The sequence below is a fragment of the Tubulanus polymorphus genome, chromosome 1, assembly GCF_964204645.1.
Source record: "Tubulanus polymorphus chromosome 1, tnTubPoly1.2, whole genome shotgun sequence".
Classification (NCBI taxonomy): Eukaryota; Metazoa; Nemertea; class Palaeonemertea; order Tubulaniformes; family Tubulanidae; genus Tubulanus; species Tubulanus polymorphus.
The window spans coordinates 8,336,874-8,360,423 of record NC_134025.1 but is presented as its reverse complement, the minus strand read 5'-3'; the positions used below and the strand labels follow the sequence as shown (position 1 = coordinate 8,360,423).

Below are 23,550 nucleotides of genomic sequence, written 5' to 3'. Positions count from 1 at the left end.
CATGCTGAGGGCAATAAGATTCCAAATCTTCATAGGAAAAATTGAACATATCTATTTCGTCATCACATTCACTCTGGGGGAAGTCTAAATATTCAGGCCAGGTATTATTTAACATTGCCTCTACTTTCTTTGACGGTTTAGGTTCGGATTTAGATTCTTTCTCGCACATTGACAAAGAATGGGAATCAATAGTTCGACGATCCACAAATCTCATCTCATCAAAATCATCACTTCCTGTTGGGGTTAGATCATAGTAAGGATTTGCTGGTCTCGTTATAGGTGACCTATCAACCTTATTTGGATTTGTTTCAGCAGCGATATCAGATAAACAACAGTAATGGGAAGAGTCTTGTTTTGAACCGATGTCATCACCTTCACACAATGCAAATGCAGGGCGCGCGTGGACTATTTGCATTTGATCATCGAATAGTTTGGAAGTATCAACGTGGTTATTTGGATAGATATTAATCACCATGGCTGGCGTTGCGTGCACAATTTCAATTCCATGATCAGGTAGACTGTCAGGGGGGTTTATTGCCATAACTGGCCTAGCATGTACTACTTGAAGACAATCCGCGTGAGACAGGTTATCGGAATATTTTATATCACTGGAGTAGTCCATATCTTTTATTAATTCATCCGGTATCGGTTGTGCATTTTGGACAACATCTTTTAAATGACTGCATGTATCCACCGCCTCGTTCAATTCATTCACTCTTTTGGAAACATTTGCTGGATTATTACATTCCTTCTCTGACGTTATCGATTCAAATGAAGAATTATCCCCGAGATATACATCATCTTGATCTTCATTTAATGATATTTCTTTGTCAAATCTGGGACTGATACCACCTTCATCTATTCGTGTATCTGTTTTAATCCTCTCAGTGTTCTGGTCGTTGTGGTCATCCACATTATATCGCCTTATGTCATGCTCTCGTTCGTTCTCGAAATAATCACAATTTTTCGTTTTTGATATAATCATTTCTTTGGTCATTTCAATGATGTTTTCAATTCTAGGCGGCCCGAGTATACGCATCCGCCGCAAAGTAATCGTATCATCAAAATGGCCCACATCTGGTAAAATCAAATTTTCTGATAATTTACTTTGCGCGAATGTGATTTGCTCTTTGCCTATGTTTGTCCTGTCAGATCCGATTACACATTCATCGACCAGCGATTGGCACGAATCGTTTTCATCATCAGTTTTATGAGACGACATATCTCCATTTACACGAAATTGAAAATGTTCTTCATCTGAATCCATGTTTGAAACATCTACCTTACGCAATACTTGACCTGTACCTTTTGATAGCTTATCGTCACTCTTCTTTGCAATTCTTGCATCAGTTGTTTCAAAACGGGTACGATTTTCACTCTGTTCATCTTCGTAATCTAGGAATGAGTTTTGTGGTAATATTTTTTCTACTACTGGCGCCAGTACGATAGAAGTGTCCGATGAATTGTACTTTTTCCCATCGAGTTTTAGGAGTGGAAGATCATAAGATGATAATGAGGGCACACCTGAATCAATCGAATCAACTATCATTGATTGCTTCTGTAACTCATAGGCATCAGAACCTTCTTCACCATCGCTTAAAGGATGACATTCTTTGTCATCACTTGATCTTGATTGGATATGTACACAGTTTTGCTGTCCAATGGAACTTTCGTCCGTACTAGAAGATGGGCAATAATTAGATATTCCCCTGTTTCTACCGAAATCATCTGCATTAGTTTCATCATATTTGGCTTCCACACATAGATCAGAGAATTGAGAAAACGATGAATTCCAGTCATGTGACCTACGAGTACCTAAGAATAGTTTACCTTCATCTGCATCCATACTCTTCCTACGAGCCTCTACAAGATCATATTTAGTCATCTCTTCATCTGACGTATACGATTGAGTGGAGCATTCATCTGAGAAACATACATTGTCCTCGTCACCGCCATCATCATCATCATCATCATCATCATCATCATCATCATCATCGATGACATTACATTCTGCTTTGATAGCTTGTCTTGTAATAATAACATCCCAAAAATGCACCGATCTATCCTGATCCTCATGATTTACACTAATCGGCTTGGAATAGATAACTTGTTGTTCTCCTTTTTCTTCCATGGGTATATCAAAAGGGGTTCTATGATTAGAAGATATGGAATTATCTTCTTCGCTTATTGTATCAGTTGCAGTGTCTGGTTGTATACTGCCAGATAAATTTTCTCTGTACGTTAGGTCAATTTTATCATTTTTAGCGTTAGTATTGGAACCAGAGATCTCAGAATTAGATCTTAAAAAGGGATCCAGTGATGATTGGGGTGATAATGGAGAAGAAATGTGGACGACAGATTGTGGAATGTATGTTCTGTTGGTATCTTGCATGCAGGCAACCTCGTGAGGACTGATAACATCTTGACATCGACTCAAACCACCAAAGCTAACCTCTGCACAGGAAAATCATTCAGTCAGTATTCAATATCTAAAAAGGTGCCACTTACCCACAAAAGTATAAATGCTACATATTGCTAGGCAGGGGAATAAGATAAGCAGCGGAACTAGAAACCAGGATAAACAGATGGGACAGTATAAGACTATGGCAGTTGTCTGCTTAAAACGTTTAGTGTAAGAATGAGTTTTGAAAATTCAAGCAGATGAAAACAACCACATGATAACTATATAAGCTAAATGAAGATTTGATAGAAAGTAGGAATATCATATTGAGAAATCTACATCGAAAAGAAATATGAAAGAAATTAGAAAAAAGTAAGAATTAACATTTCAATTAAATTTTTCAACTTTTTCGGAAATATAACATTTATCATCACAGTAATAATCGATGAGGTATTATTTAGAATACAAGCAGACAACTGATCTAATTTCGGATTTAGCAAGGTGGTCCATAATCATCATAAGAGAGGTCAAGACAAGCATTGTGGGTAGAGTGACAAATCAGAAATAGCATTCCTACAACATTAACCTAAATGCACTAAATCAACGAATTTGGAAGGTATATCAATTTCATAACAATAAACAAATCAAGGAAATCTCTCTTATTAGATTTACTTAATTACCTTGCCATTCCTTTGATTGAAGCGAGGATAATAATTATCATAATCAATGTTAATTAATATCTACTTATCAAACTATTCAAGTTAGTATTAACATGGCTGTGCTACATTTACTATACGTAACATTCTAAATCTAATGTCCGATGACAATAACTGATATCTATTGGAAATTTTCCTACCTTTCACAGTCAGATTCGCAGTGGAATCAAACTTTTCAAACTTGACTGCAACAGGACCTGCATCTTTGGAAACACAGTTTGATATAATCAAACGATGGATGCAGCTATCTTGCTCAAGTTTGAAACGATCATCCTCCTTGATAGATTTACCAGCAATATACCATGTTGCTGGTACATCATCCAGTGAAAATTCACATTCAAATGTGGCGGTTTCTGATTCTTCCACAGTAACATCAGATAATGGGCGAATGAACTTACGTTCTCTTGCTGTGCATGAAAGGGAACAGCAACACAAAATCTTCAGAATCTTTTAAGTAAATCTTTGGCATCGATTTTGTTTTCCTTGTATGTGCAATGTGTGCAAGAAGCAGCATGCTTCACATGTTTTCTTGTGTTTCAGATAGGAAATTAGTATATGCATAGGTTTTGAGGTCGCCCTGGTAAACATCCCCAAGTTGAATTTCACTACAAAATTGATCAATGTTATGATGTTTTTTACGAAATACATAGATCGATTTTAGGATGCATCAAATTAATTAGGTTTTACGAAGTCACACATATCATTTGGGTTTCCAAATGTTTCTAATGTTCCACAATCAGCAGCAAGCCTTTATTTCTTTGAATCAGATCGAAGAGTCAGCTGAAATTGGTTTCTACATAATTGATAATGAAAGTTTAAATTCAAAATTTAAAGGATTTCTTAGCTAGATTTCCTTTGTTATGAACATCTAAGAGCAATGACTGAATTGGGGGATTTTCCTTTACCTGAGGGGATATTTACCGGGTAGGGTTTTTTAACCGGGAGAGATTTTCATTTTCAGGAAGGATTTATTATCTTTTGCCTTTAACAATGGATATCACGGAATGTATTACTTTCATTGGGTAGCACTTACATGCATTTTGCTTTTTTAATGCACTTTATATTAAAGCTCGCTTTCTTGAGAACAGTATCAGGGGCTTTTTTGGAAAAGCATCTGAGCACTCATAATGTTATTTACTGAAGTTTTATGAATTTTTGATAATTGCCAGTTAAAATCACAAGCACACACTACAAACGTAGTTTACTTACGTGTAACAAAGAGTTTAGCCTTTGTTTCTGCCTTGCCAAATTGACACTTGATTACAGCATTGTTATCAGTGATTTCACACATATTCACAGACAGTGTATGCTTCTTGCCATCCATTTTAACTTGGTATTTTGGTCCTGGAACAACCTCCACATCATTGACTGTCCATTTTACCTTGAAGTCCTTTATAGTGACCTCACACTCATAGTCCGCAGATGTTTTTTCCATGGTAGAGACATCTTCAATTTCTTTCTCAAAGACCCACTAAAAAAGATAATGATTTTATTCTGACTATTTATTTCATATTCATAAGACATTTAAATCACTGCATTTTGTAATCAACGATTTGTAATATACAAAATAATTTTCCTTTTCCAAGTTGTTGGAAACAAGAGCATTGTCCGTGATTATGAGAAAAATGTGAATAAATATTTTTGATCTTATGTCGTACTGTTTATTGCATGCATTAGATTGGTCATGAATGAAAAAGAATGCAAAAAATATAAGAACATGTCATGAAAATTAAAATAACATACACTCAGAAGGAACCATTTTGCATAGTATTGTGATGCTTATTGTTATGTACATGTATAAAAATAAAATAGAAGAATATATAATGTGGCTAAAACTTTTTATAGTGAAACCAATACTTTGTGATGGTCCCTGAAACATGTATATGCAAAACATATTGCAACGATGATTAAAATTGCAAAAGAAATATTTCAATGATATATGGAAGAATGAATGAATGCAAAAAATGTTGATACCATGCATATATTGTTTACAATTCTAATACCTCTTCGGTTGATAGCGATTGCTACAAACAATATCAATCAAAATGTAATTAAATCTGGTTTGAAAATTATAAAGTTGGTTTTATCAACTGAATAAATGATAGATATTGAGGTTTATGTGATTCTATAATAAACTGTAAATGATTCAATGAACAAAATCTAAAACAGTTTGAAATATTACCTTGACTTTAGGTATAACCAGTTTGGGGGCTGTTACTTCTCCTTCTTCCTTCTTCTTAGGCTCCCGTTGATATTTATCTTTATCATCTGGTTCTGCTTCAACATCTTTCTCTTTGATTGGTTTAATCATCTCCCCTTCGTCAATAGGAGAACGCTCATGCTTTTCCCCAAAGTCCATTGGCTTGAACTCCATTTCGACCTAAACAATACAAAAATAAGATTGATATCTTTTTCAGTCGATTTCTTGTTTGACTTGTGGAGTTCTGTACTCACGTGTTCAACCTCAGTACGTTCATAAGGTGTAGGTTTGCTTTCATCCATTTCTAAGTGTGTTAAAGTGATTTTGTCTTCTTTAATTTCCTCTGGGGCTTGAACTTCGGAAACTCGACGTAGAGAAACACCAAAATCAACATCTTCCTCTTCAATTGGTTTCTCGGCTCTCTCACTAAGATCAAGTAAAAAAATCCGATATTCAATTTCTAACAAATTTTCAAGATGAGGTGTTGGTTCAATGATGGTTCAATAAACTTACATATGTTGCAGTGATGCTTTCCAATCAGTAACTAGAGTTTCATCTTGCGTGACAATCAGCGTTACTGATACATTATCAGACCCATGCTCATTGCTGATTGTACAAACGTATGTGCCGGCATCACCTGCTTTAACATTCTCAATCTCAAGGATATGCATGTCCTTAGTCTCATCATAGTGTATTTTGTATTTATCCTTCTTAGCCTGTAGTTTTGTCCATTTTCCTTTCGTCCATTCAACCTTTGGTTTTGGTTCACCATCAACTCTGGTTTGAAATAATCCTGTTTGTCCTACAACAGCGAGTATAAGTTACTTAATTAGTTAAAGCATAATAATGAAGATTTGCTAATCGTTTTAAGTTTAAGTTAGGAACACGAGAATGACCACTGTTTTCAGTACGTATAACAGTATGTATGAGGAATTAATCTTTTCAAGAAAAGCGCCCAAGATCACTTCCTAAGATATGCATATTTGCAATTATCACGAATAGTTAAATGGCCTACAAAACACAATCGATATTCGCGATCCTTGTATCTTACAACAACTTTGGCCTGCAATTTAGATTATCCATGCTTTGATGCGCCAGATACAATGCAAAGAAATGTTCATTTTCAGACTTTTCAGTATTAATCAAACAATAAAACTCATTATAAATATTTGATTTGCGTAATATAGTTAAAACAAAACATCCACAAACAGCTTTATATATCGTTCAACGAATGAGAGATATTATATGAGATGCGAGTATATACAGAAAATATAATAGAACATTATATATTTGATTATTTAGTTTTCCGTAAAAAATGAAAAGGAAATGCAGACATGACCATTTATCAAAACAATTACATTATGTTTAGAATCTTTAATATCGTGCATCTCTTAAAGATAGTTGATTTATCTGCAACAGAGAATTATACAGAATATGAGGGAGATTACTTGAATGCTGGAGAAGCGTGTGTTTTGCAGCCAGGGGATGTGTCATTCTAACCCAGTCTCTATCATCTGTATTGAAACTCTTCAAAAACTCCTTGGCTTTTTAAATCGTGGTTTCACAACTGCTTCATTAGATGATAACAAAATGTAGAGACTTGGTTTTGAAATAACATAAAAGTTCATAATATGAGACCGTGATCTTCATTTTGCAATAACATACCCGGTGTACTATCACTGTCATCTGTTAAATCTGTGCGTGTATATGAACATATTGAGTAATAGTAAAAAATGCAATTTCACCACAAAAAGATCCAGTTCTAATATGAAAAGTATTCTGACTAACTGCCTAAATAATACATTATTGAAATATATTAGAAACTGGGTGCATCGTATTCGGAAACATACAGTACTAGGCTTAGTTTCCCAAAAAGGATTTACTCGCAAATCGCTATAAGATAAATTGGATTAACAAATAAATTGAATCGATTTAAGAATTCAACCTTTTTGTGTAACTAAGCTGTGGTGCTTTGGACTCGCATGCATGAAACACTACGGTAATTTCATATTTTTCAGAAGTGGCTATAAACCAATATAAGTGCAAGTTTCTGTATGTGGTTCAGTGTCTTACCTGCTAGTACTGTGCATTTGATTGGTTTATCAATGAATATTGGTGCACGACCTCGTACCGTCAGAATCGCCTCGCACGATGCCTCTCCAGCATTGTTCTTGGCCAAACATTTAAGTTTTCCACCAATATCAGGCATTGTATCAATAAAAGTCAATGTATGTAAATCGGTTTTCTTGTCATAGTCAGAAGTAATTGACTCACTCATTTCGATTTGTTTATCATTGATAAACCAAGTAAGAGTCGGACTCGGGACACCAGCGACCTTGCATGTGAACTTGGCAGTACCATGCTCTGGTGATACAACATCTTCAGTCTTTTTGACAAACTTTGGTGGTTTGGCAGCTAAAATAGGAGTTATGACACTGAATTAAGTAGTATAAAATTGATGTAAGAAAAGCGATTTTTCAAAGTAGAAAGATAGGCGTAATAACTGCAAATTAAGCATGATACTTACGCCGTACTTTAAGTCGACCATTAGCAAATTGTCCACCAGCTTCATTGGTCAGTCGGCAGTTATACACACCAGTCTGATTAACAACACAGTCTTTGAGGGTCAATGAATACTTGGGGAAATCTTCAGTGATGATAACCTGATCCGATGGTTTCAACTCCTTATCACTAAAATTCCTAGTAATGAATAAAAAAATTATTATTATCGTACAGGTTACCATTTTTCACGACAGTAACATCGATAATCAACATCAGCTTTTCTTCACATAAAATACAGAGAACCTAATAACTTACCATGTCACTGTTGGGTGCGGAAAACCACTGACCTCGACTTCAAATGTCACAGAATCTTTTTCATAAATCTCATAATTGTCTGGTTTTTTGATAAAATCAGGTCGTATTTTCTTCGCTGAAAAGAATTTATAGAGCGATTGTTGACAGAGATATTCAAATGAAAAATACTTATCTTGTGCAAGGTGATTTTGTTATCACTTTGCCTACCTTCAACAGTAACAACTGATACTGTATCGGCCTGACCCTCGGAATTCTTTGCAATACACTTGTATGTACCAGCATCATCCATGGTGATAGTTTCAACAGTTAAAATCAGGGCAGTCTCATCATCACGTTTATTATATTTCCTGTCAACCTTAACTCGTTTGTTGTCTATCGCGAGTGGTTCATCGTTTTTGAACCATGTAAACTCAGGAATTGGAACACCAGTTCCCCGACAATCGACTCTCAGTGTGCGCCCCTCCTTCACCTCATCGTTCTTCAGTGGCTTTGTGAATTCGGGTTCCTCCTTGTAATCTGCATTTTACAAAGAAGTCAGTTTCAACTGGGAATTTTTTTTGTCATAAATCATACCGTGAGAAGATATCTTTATCTTGAAAGATGTTGAATTTAAGAATAACGATAAATGCTAACTTGCACTCAGGACACAATCAAATTTCCGTGATAAAAATCAATACATTATAATGAATGCTTTTAAGACAAACTCATTTAAATTATCTGTCAATCTGGGTAAGCGAAAAATCTAGAGCATCCGATGAATGTCAATAGAGTTCAGCATTAAACAAATAATGACTATCAGTGTATATGCCAATTTTTAACACATAATAAAACAATTATGAATACAGCAAAATGGTAATAAAACATGTTCATACCTTCTTCTACTTCTGGTGGTTGAACTTCCTTGGGTTTTGCTTTAAATGTAACAGAAAAAAAAATCAATTTAAGTGATTCAACTCAACTCAATAGATCTTAAGCATTAAGTTGAAAATTACATTTACACAGACCAAGAGATTTACCTTCAACAAGGACACGGGCAGTACATGTATCTTCACCAACTGGATTTGTTGCTTTGCAAACATATTCGGCAGTGTCTTTTGTAGTTGTCTTAGCGATAGTGAGTGAACAAGTATCTTCTTCATAAGTCATTGAAATATTATCACTTGGTTTGATAGGCAAACTTTTCCTAAAAACAAGCAATGTCAGAAATAGCCACTCTCAGACACGTGGGGAACTGTAATATTAAACCCACTATATCCTACTACATTCAAATTGAAATACATGTATATAAGAAAATTATTATATTAACAACAAAAGTCACCCATAAAAGTTACAATTTCTGAAAGAAATCCTAGTTTCTAAAATACGCTATGATTATCTTGCTATGATCAATGTCACACAGCTGTCTGTTCTAATTACTAATCATTCTTAAATGAATTAACATCAATTTAAGCAACGGTTTTTCTCATAATCAATATAAATAGATCCCTATATATCCCTTGTTTTTAATTCTAAATCTAACTTTCTAACTTTCAACAATGTCTATATAAAGTGTGGATTTTTAACTATGAGTTCAGTGATCCATTTGAATGAATTACTGAAGACAGTTCAGTAAGTTACGAAAATGAAAGATTTCTGAGAAAATTGGAGGTGATATGTATAGATATATATTAATATTTACTTCATCCATTCCACATCTGGTCTAGGTACCCCGGTGACTTTAGCTTTCAGCGTCAGACCTGACCCTTCTTTCAGAGTCTGTAATATGAAAAATAAATGTCATTTTCAATAATGCAAAAATGCACCCAGTACTATTCCACATTTCAATAATGTGTATATACCGTGTCCTTTAAAGTTTCAGTAAACTTTGGAGGCTGTGTTTCCTCTTTATGTCGAAGAATCTGAGGTGACTTTGGTGGTTCCTTCTTCACAGCTGAGAAATAAAGAAATTGTGATAAATCCTTTATTACTATCAAATGATCACTGATATGACGGTTCGCACAAACACGCACATTGCTGCTGGAAAAGAACGCTGCTAAGCACAGAATGATAATGATAATCCGTTTGGAAATCATTATGATATTTGTCAGAAGATTTCAAAGCATCATCACACTGCAGTCTAAGCACTGACTTACGTTTCACATCTAATTTAATACTACATTTGTCTTCTCCAGCCTCATTCTTTGCCTTGCATAGGTAAACATCAGAGTCTGATATTTTAGAATTGATGATCTCAAACACATATGTCTCTTCATAATCTTCAATATGATAGAGTTTCTCATCGGTCAATTTTTTGCCACGTTTGGTCCAAGTGACAGTCGGTCGGGGTGAGCCTGTGACTCGACACAAGAACTGAGTACGGTCACCTTCATTGACTACCTCTTTGGTGGGTTTTTTCACGATCTTCGGTGGTTCCATCTTGGGTTTGGGTTTGGCTGCGAACACGACAACCATAAATATATTACAAGCACAAAACCAACATCACATTGTAACCCCCCCCCCCCCCCGTCCGCCAGTGGGCTCTCGAGTTGAAAATACCAAAGATTTGTTCAAGCATACATCAGGAATCTGTCATATGTAAGTGGTCTAAAATATACATCTTACCAATATTCTACAAAATGTGCAGTCAGCTAACTATATAGTGCCTCTATTAATGCATTTTATGTACAGAACGATGTACAAAGAGTCAAACATACATTCGAAACACAGCAATTAAAATAATCCCATGATCACATCAATTAAAATCAAAACGAAGCCATTCGACGGTTAGTTATATGTAATGTAAAAATCTTGCGTGAGAATTTTAAGGAATAATCAAGCCGAGTGATAGGGTATATGCTTATGAAATAGCCACATAAACATACGTCCAGCAATCATAGGCAGTACATATAATGTATTTGGATTATTTTAAATAAAATTATTATTACCAGGGGCAACATGCAGGCCAGCTTCTGATGTCGCAACTCCCAACTCGTTGGTGGCCTCGCAAGTGTACAGTGCTTCATCTTCGCTGATTATTTCTACGATCACCAATGAACACTCTTCATCATTTCCATACTCAATGATGAAACGATTGTCTCTGCGATTTATTTCAGATCCGTCTTTATACCATAGCAGCTTAGGCCTAGGCGAACCCACGACACGTCCAAAAAGTCGAGCCGAATCGCCAACATTGCACTCGGTTGTTTGTATATCCAAAACAAAATGTGGTGGGGATGGTTTCAATTCTAGAAAAAAACAAAACATGCGACATGCTCATGCAATCAACATGCTCTAAAAAATTCATAATTTGACAATTCCCATTAATTCCAGTAACTCAAGCAGCAGATTTCAAACGCTTCAACTGCGTAGCATGTGAAACAAGAAATATTTGGTTTTCGAACTCAAAGAGCCCCTGTCACCCATTCAATTTGATGTCACAAATTAGATTCTTATATTGACAAAACTGGATATTTTTCAATAGCAAAATACGACGTATGTGTTGTTCATAATTCAATTAACATACCTTTAACTTTCAAGTCAGCTGAACATATTGCTTTTCCGTGATCATTTTTGGCCACAGCGCTGTATTTGCCTGCATCTGTCGGCACAATGTCATAAATCTCAAGCTTATGAAGGTTATTTTCTTCTTGCATTGTATAATGTCCACCCTCCTTGAGACTTTTACCATTGTACTGCCAATTAATGGATGGCTTTGGCTCACCAACAACTTCACAATTAAAATCAGCATTTTCACCCTCCTGGACATTTTTCGTTTTGATTTTAAGGACAAATTCAGGGGCCTTGCCTGTAGGCGTTTTCAAGACAACCTTTTCTTCTGTGGGTTCATCCTTTTTCGGTTCATCCTTTTTCGGTTCATCCTTTTTCAATTCCTCCGGTGGTTTTTCGAGACCTGTAATGGGGTTAATTCAATTGAACAAGAGTATTTCGGACAACCATTCTTAACACTATGAACACACAAAACAAGAAAGATATAATATAATTACTTCTATTGACTATATCTGCATTCTAGTCATAAAACCAATTTTGAGTATGATAATTTGGTAATTTTGTGTTAAATTAGATAGGGGGCTAAATTCCGATGAGACTCATAGACCTCTCACTGTGTGAAGGAACTTTTTAAATATCAAGTTACGTGTTTGCAGGAAGCATATAAAAACCTCACAACCCTTAGATAATCAGTGTCAACAATACTTGAATAAGTGTGGTATGTTTCGAAGAGGGCGCACCTAGATACTTTTGGCAGAAATTCCAACCTGTTGACATAGAAAGTACGCAGTACCTGTACTGATTAAGTATTGACATGTAGAATTCATTGAAACTGAATATAATTAATTTGCTTGTTGAGATTCAAAATTAAATGACAGCTATAGAAAATATATTTCACCTCTTAATTCAATGATCCTACAAATAATTGAGATGAATATAAAATGCCTTTAGACATAACTAGTAGAAATCATTGCTCAATCATCGATTTGACATTATGCATAATGATATGTAAAATTACTTGTACCTTTGATTATCTATCTATATATATTTCATTTTAAGAAACAGGAACGAATTATCAGAAAGAATGACTAGATTGGTGGTCGGTTTAAATATAACATATATATCTGTCACCTTTAGGTAAAGCAAATACTCCTCATGTATATATTTACATAACAGGACGGTTCAAGAATGTCCTTAGGTCAGTCCAATAACACTCATGCGGAGTAAATAAACATTAACTTTATACTAAACATCAGCTCACTGATAATATATGATTATATACACCAGTTTCACACACTGCCTTCAATTCTACTATTGCCGCATTACTTAATTTGAACTTAAATAACTTCAGTAAACTCAGATGTTTCATACAAAACACATGTATATATGTTACCAGTAATATAATTCCCTTTTTGAGTTAATTGTTAATTTTAGTGTTAATAGTCATTAAGGTATTAGAGTAACTTGCCTGTCCCCTTGAAGATACAAGTCTTAGAACAATACCTGTATATTGTGTGTTTTAAATTTGCCTCAAAGATTTTCATAATGAAGTGCTATCTTATATATACAACTTACCAGATGTTTCCCAGTCATCTTTCCCGTGTGGACATAGAAATAAGGACAGATGGTCTAATTTTGTATTAGTCCGAATCTGAACCAGAACTAAACTCTTGAATGTTCTCATTTCTATCACCTTTTGAGTCTTAAAGACGATAAATGCTAGCAGCGAAAATTCTTATCGTCTTATCTACTAATAAAATTAGTAGAAGAGTTTTATCGAAAGCGAAATTATCTTCACACCACCAGTGAATCAACTCGCTGGCAGAAGTGTCGAAAAAGTCTGATTAAATCATTACTAATTCAATCCTAAATGCGAAAGAATCTATCCACAAATGTCATTTTCGATTCCAATATCCAGGTATGAAAGTTATATCAAATATACACACAAGGACCTTCAATCCCGCCTACTGCTATGACTGCGAGCCAGCTTGTGTATGACAATACAACAGTCACAGCCAGATCATAGTGAATGAAGGCAAGCGACCATGTACACGGCTTATCAGTACAACGATTTCCGACTGATAATATTTCATAGGTAATCAGGCCAGTAAATACCTAATCAATCAATATTCACTAAAATATTTTGGTACATTATATTATTCTCAGAAAACTATTTATGATTATTCTACATAAAGGCCTTTATCTGAAATATACATAGTAATCAAGTCCAATTAATTAATCCCTTGCTTGAAAAAGTAAGTTTTTTTCATAAAAGATTTTTTATTGGTTTTAGATTATCGCCCACCAGCTCGATAGATAGGATACGTTATTGCAATTCCTTAGTGCCAGAAGTAAATTTACACAAGCTATTGATATCGGGGCCACATGTCAAAGTTTTTAAGGACTCTTTTCAAGTACACTTGACGAAGGAATGGATCAAACATTCCTCGAAGGATTTTGAACAAAAATCCACAACATATCTTTATATGATACAGGAATATTTATTGGTTAAAGTGGCAAGTGGAAATAAGATTTTTCTTTAGAATATAACAGAAAAATATGTATCTAGGTGGAAACCCTCAAATCTCATTTTCAGCTCTCAACTCATAGTTCATTGTAACTATGATAGTTTGATAAACATATATAATACAAGTGGATTAACCTTGAAAATGAATTGATCATCATAAAATCTATAACCAAACAACACTGAGAAAACGTTTTTTACATGGTTCTCAGGAACTTCAATTATGATTGTTTTCGTATTGCACCATCACAGCAATTATCATACTTAATGGACTGTAACCAACGCAAATAGGACTGTGAAGAAAACCTACCGACTTTGATCGTTAAACTGTCTTTTCCATATTCATTTGTGACGGTTATGATATAATCAGCAACATCCTGAGGACTTGCATTGAGAATGACCAATGTACACTTTCCAGGTTCTTTGTTAATGTTGATTTTTCTTGGCATTGGAACAACTTTCTTGCCAGCCTTAGTCCAGGACACAGTGGGTGCCGGATGGCCAGTGTACGTACATTCGATAGTGATAGTTTGGCCTTTGGGAACAATCACCTGTTCCGGTCCAGTAATCTTAGGTGCAGCTGGAAACAGGGGACAACTAAGATTGGTACATGAACGATGAATATTCATTTAAAGTTTACATGTCAAGTATGAATTCATTAGACCTAATGGATATATATTTCATACGATTCCAGTTAAGATTTGGTATTCACACAAGATTATTATTGCAATCGAGCCTTTATAATAATGGGAGATGGTTAAAAGAACGAACAAACACACACAAGGATTGTTAGTGAGTTAGTCATAAATGCGGTCAGGGTGAATATTAGTATCATACAATATGTCATGGACTCTTCGATTTTGAGTCCCTTCACTTTAGTCAATCACACATGCAATAAAGAGGGTGGGGACTTTTAAATTTCCAGTGGCCTTTAGCAACTAGTTCCGCGCTGGTTGTAGACTGCAATTAAAGGAAATTGAATTTGGACATTTCAATGGATTATGGTTACCATTGTTATCACTCTTGGTACGGTTAAGTTCTTACCCAATGATAAACGATTAACTCGATCCCAATATATTAAACTGGGCCTAATGAATTAAACAACTAACCGGTACAGTAGAGTAGTAGAATCAATCTGCATGGTGGCTGATGGGACCATTACCTAAAATTCCTGACATGCAATTGTGGGAGAATTTTCATAATGACTCATCGGCCACCAGATATAAACGAAGGGTAAATTGCATATTCAAGAATCACACAGAATATTGATAGCGAGAGGTAAGGGAAATTCAGAAATATTTAATGATAGGAGATTGGTGGAACAGAAAATTGGTTGGGATTCAGATATTGGACAGTAGAAGAATTAAGTTATTCGTGCACGCATCCTACCTCAAAACAAATAAACAAAAAGAAATTCGGTAAAATTGACTTTCACTTTTTTATTTGCTGCGTCGAATTTCATTTTACAAAAAAAGTAAAACAAATAATGTAAATCACATTTCCATGCTGTAAGTAAGAAGTAAGTACCAAGGAGGGTATAAACTAAATATTTCCTAACCATTCAATATATATATATATATTGTTTTACAAATTATGCTATATATAATTTTGATTATTTAGATTTGAGAAAACCACGCAATTAAATCTATAATTAAACAGTACATTAAGTACTAATTCATGTATTTTTCGGTTAGAGAAAAATGACACATTTGATACATAAATCTCTGCCGATATGCCAGTCCATTATTCAAGATTGATATGCTATGAATGAGTTGAACTGCATTGTTCAAATCATAGAATCAAATATATTATTTGATAAATATCATGAAACCTTTCCAGAGGCTTTTTTATGGCACTTTGTTGAGGGTACAGGTGTTGACCTTTGGTTATGAATACTCAAACTTCTTTCAAATTCAAGATTATTAGCGAAGTAATTAGTATGGCAGCTTTGAACATGAGATTAAAAATGATATGAAGCTTGGTTAACTTATCATTTACACTATCTATTTACTCAAATTTCTTATATTACAGAAATTGATCTTAAATAAGGATTCTGGATACTATGATCTCATCAAACATAACTAAATAACAACATATAACGTCCAGAATATAATATAATTGGCAGTTAGTCATTTGGTGTACTCACGCAAAAAAGTCACCAAGAAACCGCAATAAAAAGAATGCAATGCATGCACAAATAAACTAAACATTTTCTTTGAATAACTGATTTGTAGAACAGTCAGAACAGTATAAATAATAACATGCAAGGATCTAAGCAACAGCAGGCAGCATAACATATAGTGCTTACAAAACTGGACTAATCATATAGTATGAGGATGATTGTAAATGGACGGAATTTTCGTCCAACAGTGAAAGATTGCCATTTTTTACTTCACAGCATTAATTGGACAAGCTTCGAATTCTACAAAGATTGCATTAAACCATATAAGAGACCAGTCCAGATTTGTCTATTCAAGATTGAAGAATCGATGAGCTTTCTATACGGAGAATATTATATTTCAATTAGGGGTACACATAGTGAATAGCTATGAAGTAGAATTATAACAATGCATGAAGTTTCCATGAAGCAAAAAACACCATCATAATTGGTTATGATTGTTTGAGAAGAACTTAAGCACTGCATATTTTCTATTCTGGATTGGAAGAAATATAAGGTATAACACATGCATATACGGGTGTAGATCAATTGCACATCTAAACATATTTTTTCATTCTAAACAATAGATTATTTGATGCTCTGTAAAAAATACATGTCTCAATTCGTGCACGTGTTCTTGTCAAATTTGTCAAAATTCCAGAAAGCTTTCAAGAGCATTTATTGACCAAATTAAAAGCATTTTAGAACACACCTTTGGTAATTAGCTTTGCTGTAGTTGACGTTTCACCAGCAGTATTGACTGCCTTACAGGTGTACTCAATATCACCGTCTTCGGGTGTGACATCATGTATTTCCAACGAACAGAGTTCATCCTTATGTATGATATGATATTTTTCAGTCTCCTTGATTTCTATACCAGAAACATACCAGGTTACAGTTGGCTCAGGTACACCTGATAATGTGCATTCGAAAATGCCTGTATCTTTAAGTAGGACAGTTATGTCACATAATTCCTTAGTGAACTTCGGTGGTTCGTTAACTAAAAGTTCACAGGTTGTTTCAGCTGTGCCTTTGTCATTTGTAGCCTTGATCATATAATCACCCTCATCATCCCCGGTACAATTATCAATTGTCAATTGGACAATGCCATCATCAGTAAAATCAATTCTGAAAATTTAAAGAAAATTTCATACAGAGTACAGATATGCATAAATGCTAATTCAAAATAAAAATGCCCGCATATTTCTTTCAAAGTTGATGGGATAATTACTTATAATGTGGTCCTGATACTTCTTGGTCATCTTTCAAGATAGTTATAGTTGGTTTAGGACTGCCTTTCACCTTGCATGTCAAAGTTATTGTTTTTCCAATTATCACTGATGTGTCAGTCAGTTTCTGTACAAATACAGGGGATTCTCCTTTAATGGTAAGGGTGGCTTCCTCTTCCCTGTAAAAACAGGTGATAATGACATTCAAAAATACAATCAAACATATATCATTCATAAAAAAAGATCCAGTAATACAATCACCATAGGAAACACATTTTATATGGCATGCAATCTAACTTACTGAATAGAATAAAATTGATATCGGTCATTGCATGGTTTAAGCATATGCCTGAAGTCCATCTGGTTAAGACCATGCTGCACACCAACACGAGTTTTTCTGCATGCAGGGAAATGAGAATTAACCATGCAATCAACATAATTACACATAATGGGTTGCACTATTACTGGTGGAAGGAACTCAGGTTGTACAAGCACTGGTGGCAAGGGATATTGCTCCAGTACTCCGCAGACTAATAATTCATGCTGACTTTTGTTGAATTGGCTACTGTAAAAGCAAGAAAGTTTAAAAAATTGTACTATCAACCAGGCAAAACAATTTTTCTTTGTGGCATATATCTGAGCTAAAAAGCATTGGATATAAATCTTAAATCGAATCAATAATCACAGACATGCATACTTTCATTTATCAAAATTTGAATTAATTCAATGAATTTGAGGATGAAAAAGCAAAACCGAAATTAATCTTATTCTTTGAAGTTAGATGAAAGTCTGCTTAGCGGTTAGTGGTGATTCAACTTAGTAGTTAGGTTTTAAATGTGATATTTCATTCAATCATGCTTTCATTAACATAGAAATCAGCATAAATTAGTAGCAAAACTGTTACAACCAAATATGAACAATTTAAAATGAAGGAACATTTAAAAAATCATAACCACATCAAAAGTTCATAAAAATGATACGCATGTAACTTACACTTTCTTGGTGAGAGTCTTTCTTTGGTCAACATCTTCTGAAACTTATGTTTTAAGAGAAAGGTGTAAATAGATTCAATTAATTTTCTATCACTATCAATATCAGACAAAAATACATACCATTGACTGTAAGCGACGCTGAAGTGCTCACATCACCTTCAGTATTTGATACTGTTATTCTGTAAGGACCCTCATCCTCTGGTCTGACATTTTCTATAGTAAATCTCACAATATACATGTGAACATCAGCAGTTACATCCACTGACATGCGACTGGAATCAATGCCAGTGACATTCACACCATCTTTACTCCATGTAATATGAGGCTCGGGAGATGCAATAAGTTTACATTCAAATGTACAAGTGGATCCCTCATCAGCTGTCTGGAACTTTGGTTTGACAATGAAGGATGGAGCAATACCTTCTTCATCAGATATAGCTTTATAAATGAATAAGATAGAAATGTTATGTGATGAAAATGCTTTGAAACTAGATACCTGCGGGTGAAAATATCTTATATATATATAATATATATTAACTAACCTCCTTCAACAATCAGTTCAGTAGTGGACTTGGTTGTGCCTGCTTCATTAACAGCCTCAGCTGTATAGATTCCAGCATCATCAGGATAAACTTCCTTTATCGTCAATGTTGCTAGGTTATTGTCATCATAGTCAATCACAAAATCAGTTGACGGCTGAATCTTTTCTTTTTCATGATACCAGCTAACCTTAGGTTTTGGTTTTCCTTCAACGACACACTCAAGTGTAACCTCGTCTCCATCATGAACTGGTGTGGTCTCTTCCAAAGGTTTTGTGAATAATGGAACAGTCAATTCAGCACCAACCTCTTCAGCTAAACGATATGTACATGAAAACTTTCAATTAAAAGCTTGAAAGAAAAATGATCAGTTCTCCTAAAAAGGAAGTATAAAATATAGCTATTAGGTAAGATCCATCACCAAAGTTAAGTGCGTGTATATATACATTATCAGTTTCTCTTCAATAACTGTCACTTACGAGCAGTCTGAGCTGGACTAGTAAAATCAGATGTCACTAGATCAGCTGTGATTGATATTTCCTCTGGTGGTTGTTCTTCAGGTTTCTTTTCAGGAGCTGGTGTCAAGGTAATCTCAGCTTCCACTTGTTGAACTGGGGTTTCCTCAGTGGGTTTAAGAGATACTTCTACAGTCTCTTCTACGACTTCTTTGGGTTTTTCTAAAAGTTGTTACGAGAATTATGACACTCCACAAACAGATCGAAATTGAAAGGATATAAGTGCTTATTAGAATAAAGAGCATTGATATCGCAATGTGACATGCAGCATTGTTTGCATCAGTGATTGCTATTTCGCTTGCGCATTTCATTTTTATATTAGTTATATCTATTGTCAAACATCAGTAAGCAATACGTATCTGAAAAAGAGACTCATCAATTCATTATAAATTTCATAAAATTCAGTGAAATAAAGTAGATCAATTTGTACTCTAAATTATGCATTTAAAGCAACTTTACATCAGGCAGATTAACTTGGTTAACTGTTTCAGTTGGATGATGGTTGAAATACCTTTCTCACCCTATATAACTTAATATTCCATCCAACTTGGATATCACTCAAGTTGGACATATTTTCAGTCCAAAAGCTTGGAATTGAGCCTTCTAGACCATTGGCCTATAATCAATGCAACCCATGATAAGATGAACCCATGAAACATGTGACTTCTTGACATCTGGTATTAACAATAACTGTGATTTTCATATCCATGCAAGTGAATCATACATAATTCTTTCTATAAGGATGCTGTCTAGAGGAACTAATCCAGACTATGATCATCAATATGCATATACTCAAGGTATCAAAGATAAACATGGTAGTGATCATGGACGTATACACTAGTGTCAGGATATGTCCATGTATAGATGTAGACTAATAAAATGCTACTCCAGGTACTGAAAATAATAGACTAAAAACTTTACACTTAAAAAAATTGCTATAATAACTACTTCTTCTAACATATCGCGCTATCAGCATGCTCCCATGCCTTAATAACCCAACTTTTAAAATAGCTAAATGGAATCTGTCAAGAAGTTTATCATCACGCTAGAAATTCAGCATTTATTCCATGTTGAATTAACTTTCATTGAATTTGTATGGGTTGTACAACTGTTTGCTCATCAAGAAAAACTTATTTCTAACCAAGTACCTATAAGAAAAAAATTATTATTCTGTTCATTTCTGAAAATGAATGTAAATGCAGTATTCGCGCTAAACGCACGCGCAGGCGACATGCAATGGTCCTTCAAATAAAGAAAATCTCTATATAACAGAGATTTGAAAATGAAGAACTGAAAATATCATGATGATGATACATGGGACAACCATGCCTAAATGAATACAATAGATGCATCATTATGCAACATTTTGATGCACAGAGCATCATGCCACCTAATACCTTTGAATGGTAGAAGTTCGATTTCTTCTGTTACTATCAATCCATCAGCAATATCCATATCTCCTAACAACTGATCCGTCGAGTTCACAAGGACAAATGAATCTATAGGTTTTTTGGCAAGGGGATTAAGTATCTCAAAACTATCTAATGGCTCTCCATGAATAGGTGTGAGATCATCTGGTGCCTCAATAGGTATATCCTTGGGTTGCCTGGTTTGATCTGTTTCATCATCAGCTATTTGCTTGTTCTTAACTATTTGTATTTCACTACCACTTGTTTCGGGTTGAGGTATATCTGATTTTTCTTCATTTCTAGCCAAATCAAAAGCAAATGATACATCAACATCTTCTAGCTCTAAATCAGGTATGACTTCATTTGGTATCAAATCATCAGGTTTAAGGTCAATTATAGTAAATGAGTCTGGCTCACTTTCTTTGGGTGTGACCTTACTTGGACTATATGCTTCAAGTGGTTTGACCTCTTCTAGAATTAAATCAGTTGAATCTGAATGCAACAAATTCAGATCATCTACTAGCTTCAAATTGACTTCAACTGATTCAGGTTGTTCGTTTATCTTTTGTTCATTTTCCGCTACTGATTCAGGTTTAGGTGTCAGTAATTTGTCTTCATCGATAACTAAGTCAATAGTAACTGATTCATCATCAATAACAGTCAAATCCAATTCAGGCTGCTCTTCAGACTCATCAGGTTTAAGCTCCATTACAGTAAATGAGTCTGGCTCAATTTCTATGGATGTCACTTGACTTGGGCTCAATGGTCCAAGTGGTTTTCTCTCTTCCAGAATGAAATCAATTGAATCGGAATGCAGTAAATTTTTTGTTGGTTGGTGCTCTTCTCTCAATTCCAAATGTATTTCAAATAATTCCGGTTGTTCTAGTTTTAGTTCATTTTCAGGTTTCAAATCATTAGTAACTGAATCTATAGTATGACGAATCATTTTATCTTTTAGGTTAACTGTAACTGATTCAGGTTTAGGTGTCAGTAATTTCTCTGCATTTATAACTAAATCATTAGTAACTGATTCAATGTCAATAACAGTCAAATCCAATTCAGGCTGCTCTTCAGATGGTTCAAATGCTACAGGTTTAAGCTCAAGTACAGTAAATGAGTCTGGCTCGGTTTCTATGGATGTCACGTTACTCAGACTAATTCGTTCAAGGGGTATGACCTCTTCTAGAATTAAATCAAACGAATCTGAGTGCAACAAATTCAGTGTGGGTACATCGTCTACTAGCTTCAAACTTATTTCAACTGATTCAAGTTGTTCGTCTAATTTTGGTTCATTTTCAGGTTTTAAATCAATAGCTACTGATTCAGATTTGGCTTTCAGTGATTTTTCTTCCTCCATGACTATGTCAATCATAACTGGTGCATCATCAACTGAAGACTGACCTGATTCAGGCTGCTGTTCAGACAGTTCAAACTCATCTGGTTTGACCTTAATTACAGTAAATGAGTCTGGCTCAGTTTCTATGGATGTCACTTTACTCAGACTAAATGGTTCAAGTGGTTTGACCTCTTCTGGAATAAAATCAATTGATTCTGAATGCAACAAATTCATTGTCGGTAGGTCATCTATTAGCTTCAAATTGATTTCAACTGATTCAAGTTGTTCGTCTACTTTTGGTTCATTTTCAGGTTTTAAATCAATAGCTACTGCTGATTCAGGTTTAGCTTTCAGTGACTTTTCTTCATTCATGACTAAGTCAATGATAACTGATGCATCATCAACTGATGACAGACCCGATTCAGGCTGCTCTTCAGTTGGTTTGACCCCCGTAGGTTTTAGCTCAATTACAGTAAATGATTCCGGCTCAGTTTCTATGGATGTAACCTTACTCGGATTAAATGGTTCAAACGGTTTAATCTCTTCTAGAATTAAATCATTAGAATCTGAATGTAGCAAATTCTGTATCGGATGGCCAATGGCAAGCTTCAAATCGATTTCAATTGGTTCATCTAGTTCTTCAATTTTAGGCTCATTTTCATGTTTTAAATCAATAGCTACTGTATCAATTAGGTCAACTGTAACTGATTCAGGTTTAGCTTTCTGTGATTTTTCTTCATCGATAACTAAGTCAAAAGTAACTAATTCATCAACAACTGAAGACAGAAGTGATTCAGGCTGCTCTACAGATGGTTTATAATCATCTTGTTTAAGCTCAATTACAGTAAATGAGTCTGGCTCAGTTTCTATGGATGTAACTTTACTTGGACTAAATGGTTCAAGTGGTTTGACCTCTTCCAGAATCAAATCATTTGAATCAGAATGCGACATTTTCTGTGTTGGTAGGTCATTCCCCAGCATAAAATTGATTTCAACTGATTCAGGTTGTTCATCTATGTTTGGTTCATTTTCAACCACTGATTCAGTTTTAGCTTTAACTAAGTCAAAAGTAACTAATTCATCAACAACTGAAGACAGAAGTGATTCAGGCTGCTCTTCAGATGGTTCATAATCATCTTGTTTAAGCTCAATTACAGTAAATAAGTCTGGCTCAGTTTCTATGGATGTCACTTTACTTGGACTAAATGGTTCAAGTGGTTTGACCTCT

General features: G+C 34.8%; 2 protein-coding genes across 4 annotated transcripts in view; both read right to left on the bottom strand.

Moving 5' to 3' along the window:
- Window positions 1-14,673, bottom strand: part of LOC141899880 (twitchin-like) — a 57,538-nt gene extending 42,865 nt beyond the window's left edge. The window contains exons 1-17 of the mRNA XM_074786522.1: window positions 14,455-14,673; window positions 11,637-12,023; window positions 10,267-10,566; window positions 9,973-10,064; window positions 9,813-9,889; window positions 9,151-9,317; window positions 9,007-9,045; window positions 8,342-8,650; window positions 8,135-8,249; window positions 7,845-8,017; window positions 7,391-7,732; window positions 6,983-7,012; window positions 5,831-6,119; window positions 5,572-5,743; window positions 5,300-5,497; window positions 4,327-4,588; window positions 3,258-3,524 (exon numbers count right to left, since the gene is read on the bottom strand). Coding sequence (XP_074642623.1) covers window positions 3,258-3,524; window positions 4,327-4,588; window positions 5,300-5,497; window positions 5,572-5,743; window positions 5,831-6,119; window positions 6,983-7,012; window positions 7,391-7,732; window positions 7,845-8,017; window positions 8,135-8,249; window positions 8,342-8,650; window positions 9,007-9,045; window positions 9,151-9,317; window positions 9,813-9,889; window positions 9,973-10,064; window positions 10,267-10,566; window positions 11,637-12,023; window positions 14,455-14,593 — 3,358 coding nt within the window. The 5' untranslated portion in view covers window positions 14,594-14,673. The remainder of the gene's footprint in view (window positions 1-3,257; window positions 3,525-4,326; window positions 4,589-5,299; window positions 5,498-5,571; window positions 5,744-5,830; window positions 6,120-6,982; window positions 7,013-7,390; window positions 7,733-7,844; window positions 8,018-8,134; window positions 8,250-8,341; window positions 8,651-9,006; window positions 9,046-9,150; window positions 9,318-9,812; window positions 9,890-9,972; window positions 10,065-10,266; window positions 10,567-11,636; window positions 12,024-14,454) is intronic.
- Window positions 14,674-15,578: 905 nt separating this feature from the next.
- The window catches only part of LOC141914718 (titin-like), a 54,399-nt gene continuing 46,427 nt past the window's right edge, over window positions 15,579-23,550 (bottom strand). For 2 of the 3 annotated variants that reach the window (XM_074805989.1, XM_074805990.1), the window contains 7 exons: window positions 19,542-19,739; window positions 19,066-19,377; window positions 18,644-18,961; window positions 18,525-18,567; window positions 17,833-17,928; window positions 17,534-17,710; window positions 15,579-17,430 (listed from right to left, as the gene is read on the bottom strand). In XM_074805989.1, the coding sequence (XP_074662090.1) occupies window positions 17,004-17,430; window positions 17,534-17,710; window positions 17,833-17,928; window positions 18,525-18,567; window positions 18,644-18,961; window positions 19,066-19,377; window positions 19,542-19,739 (1,571 nt within the window). In that variant the 3' untranslated portion in view covers window positions 15,579-17,003. The remainder of the gene's footprint in view (window positions 17,431-17,533; window positions 17,711-17,832; window positions 17,929-18,524; window positions 18,568-18,643; window positions 18,962-19,065; window positions 19,378-19,541; window positions 19,740-23,550) is intronic. The other variant, XM_074805991.1, reaches the window with a different exon arrangement.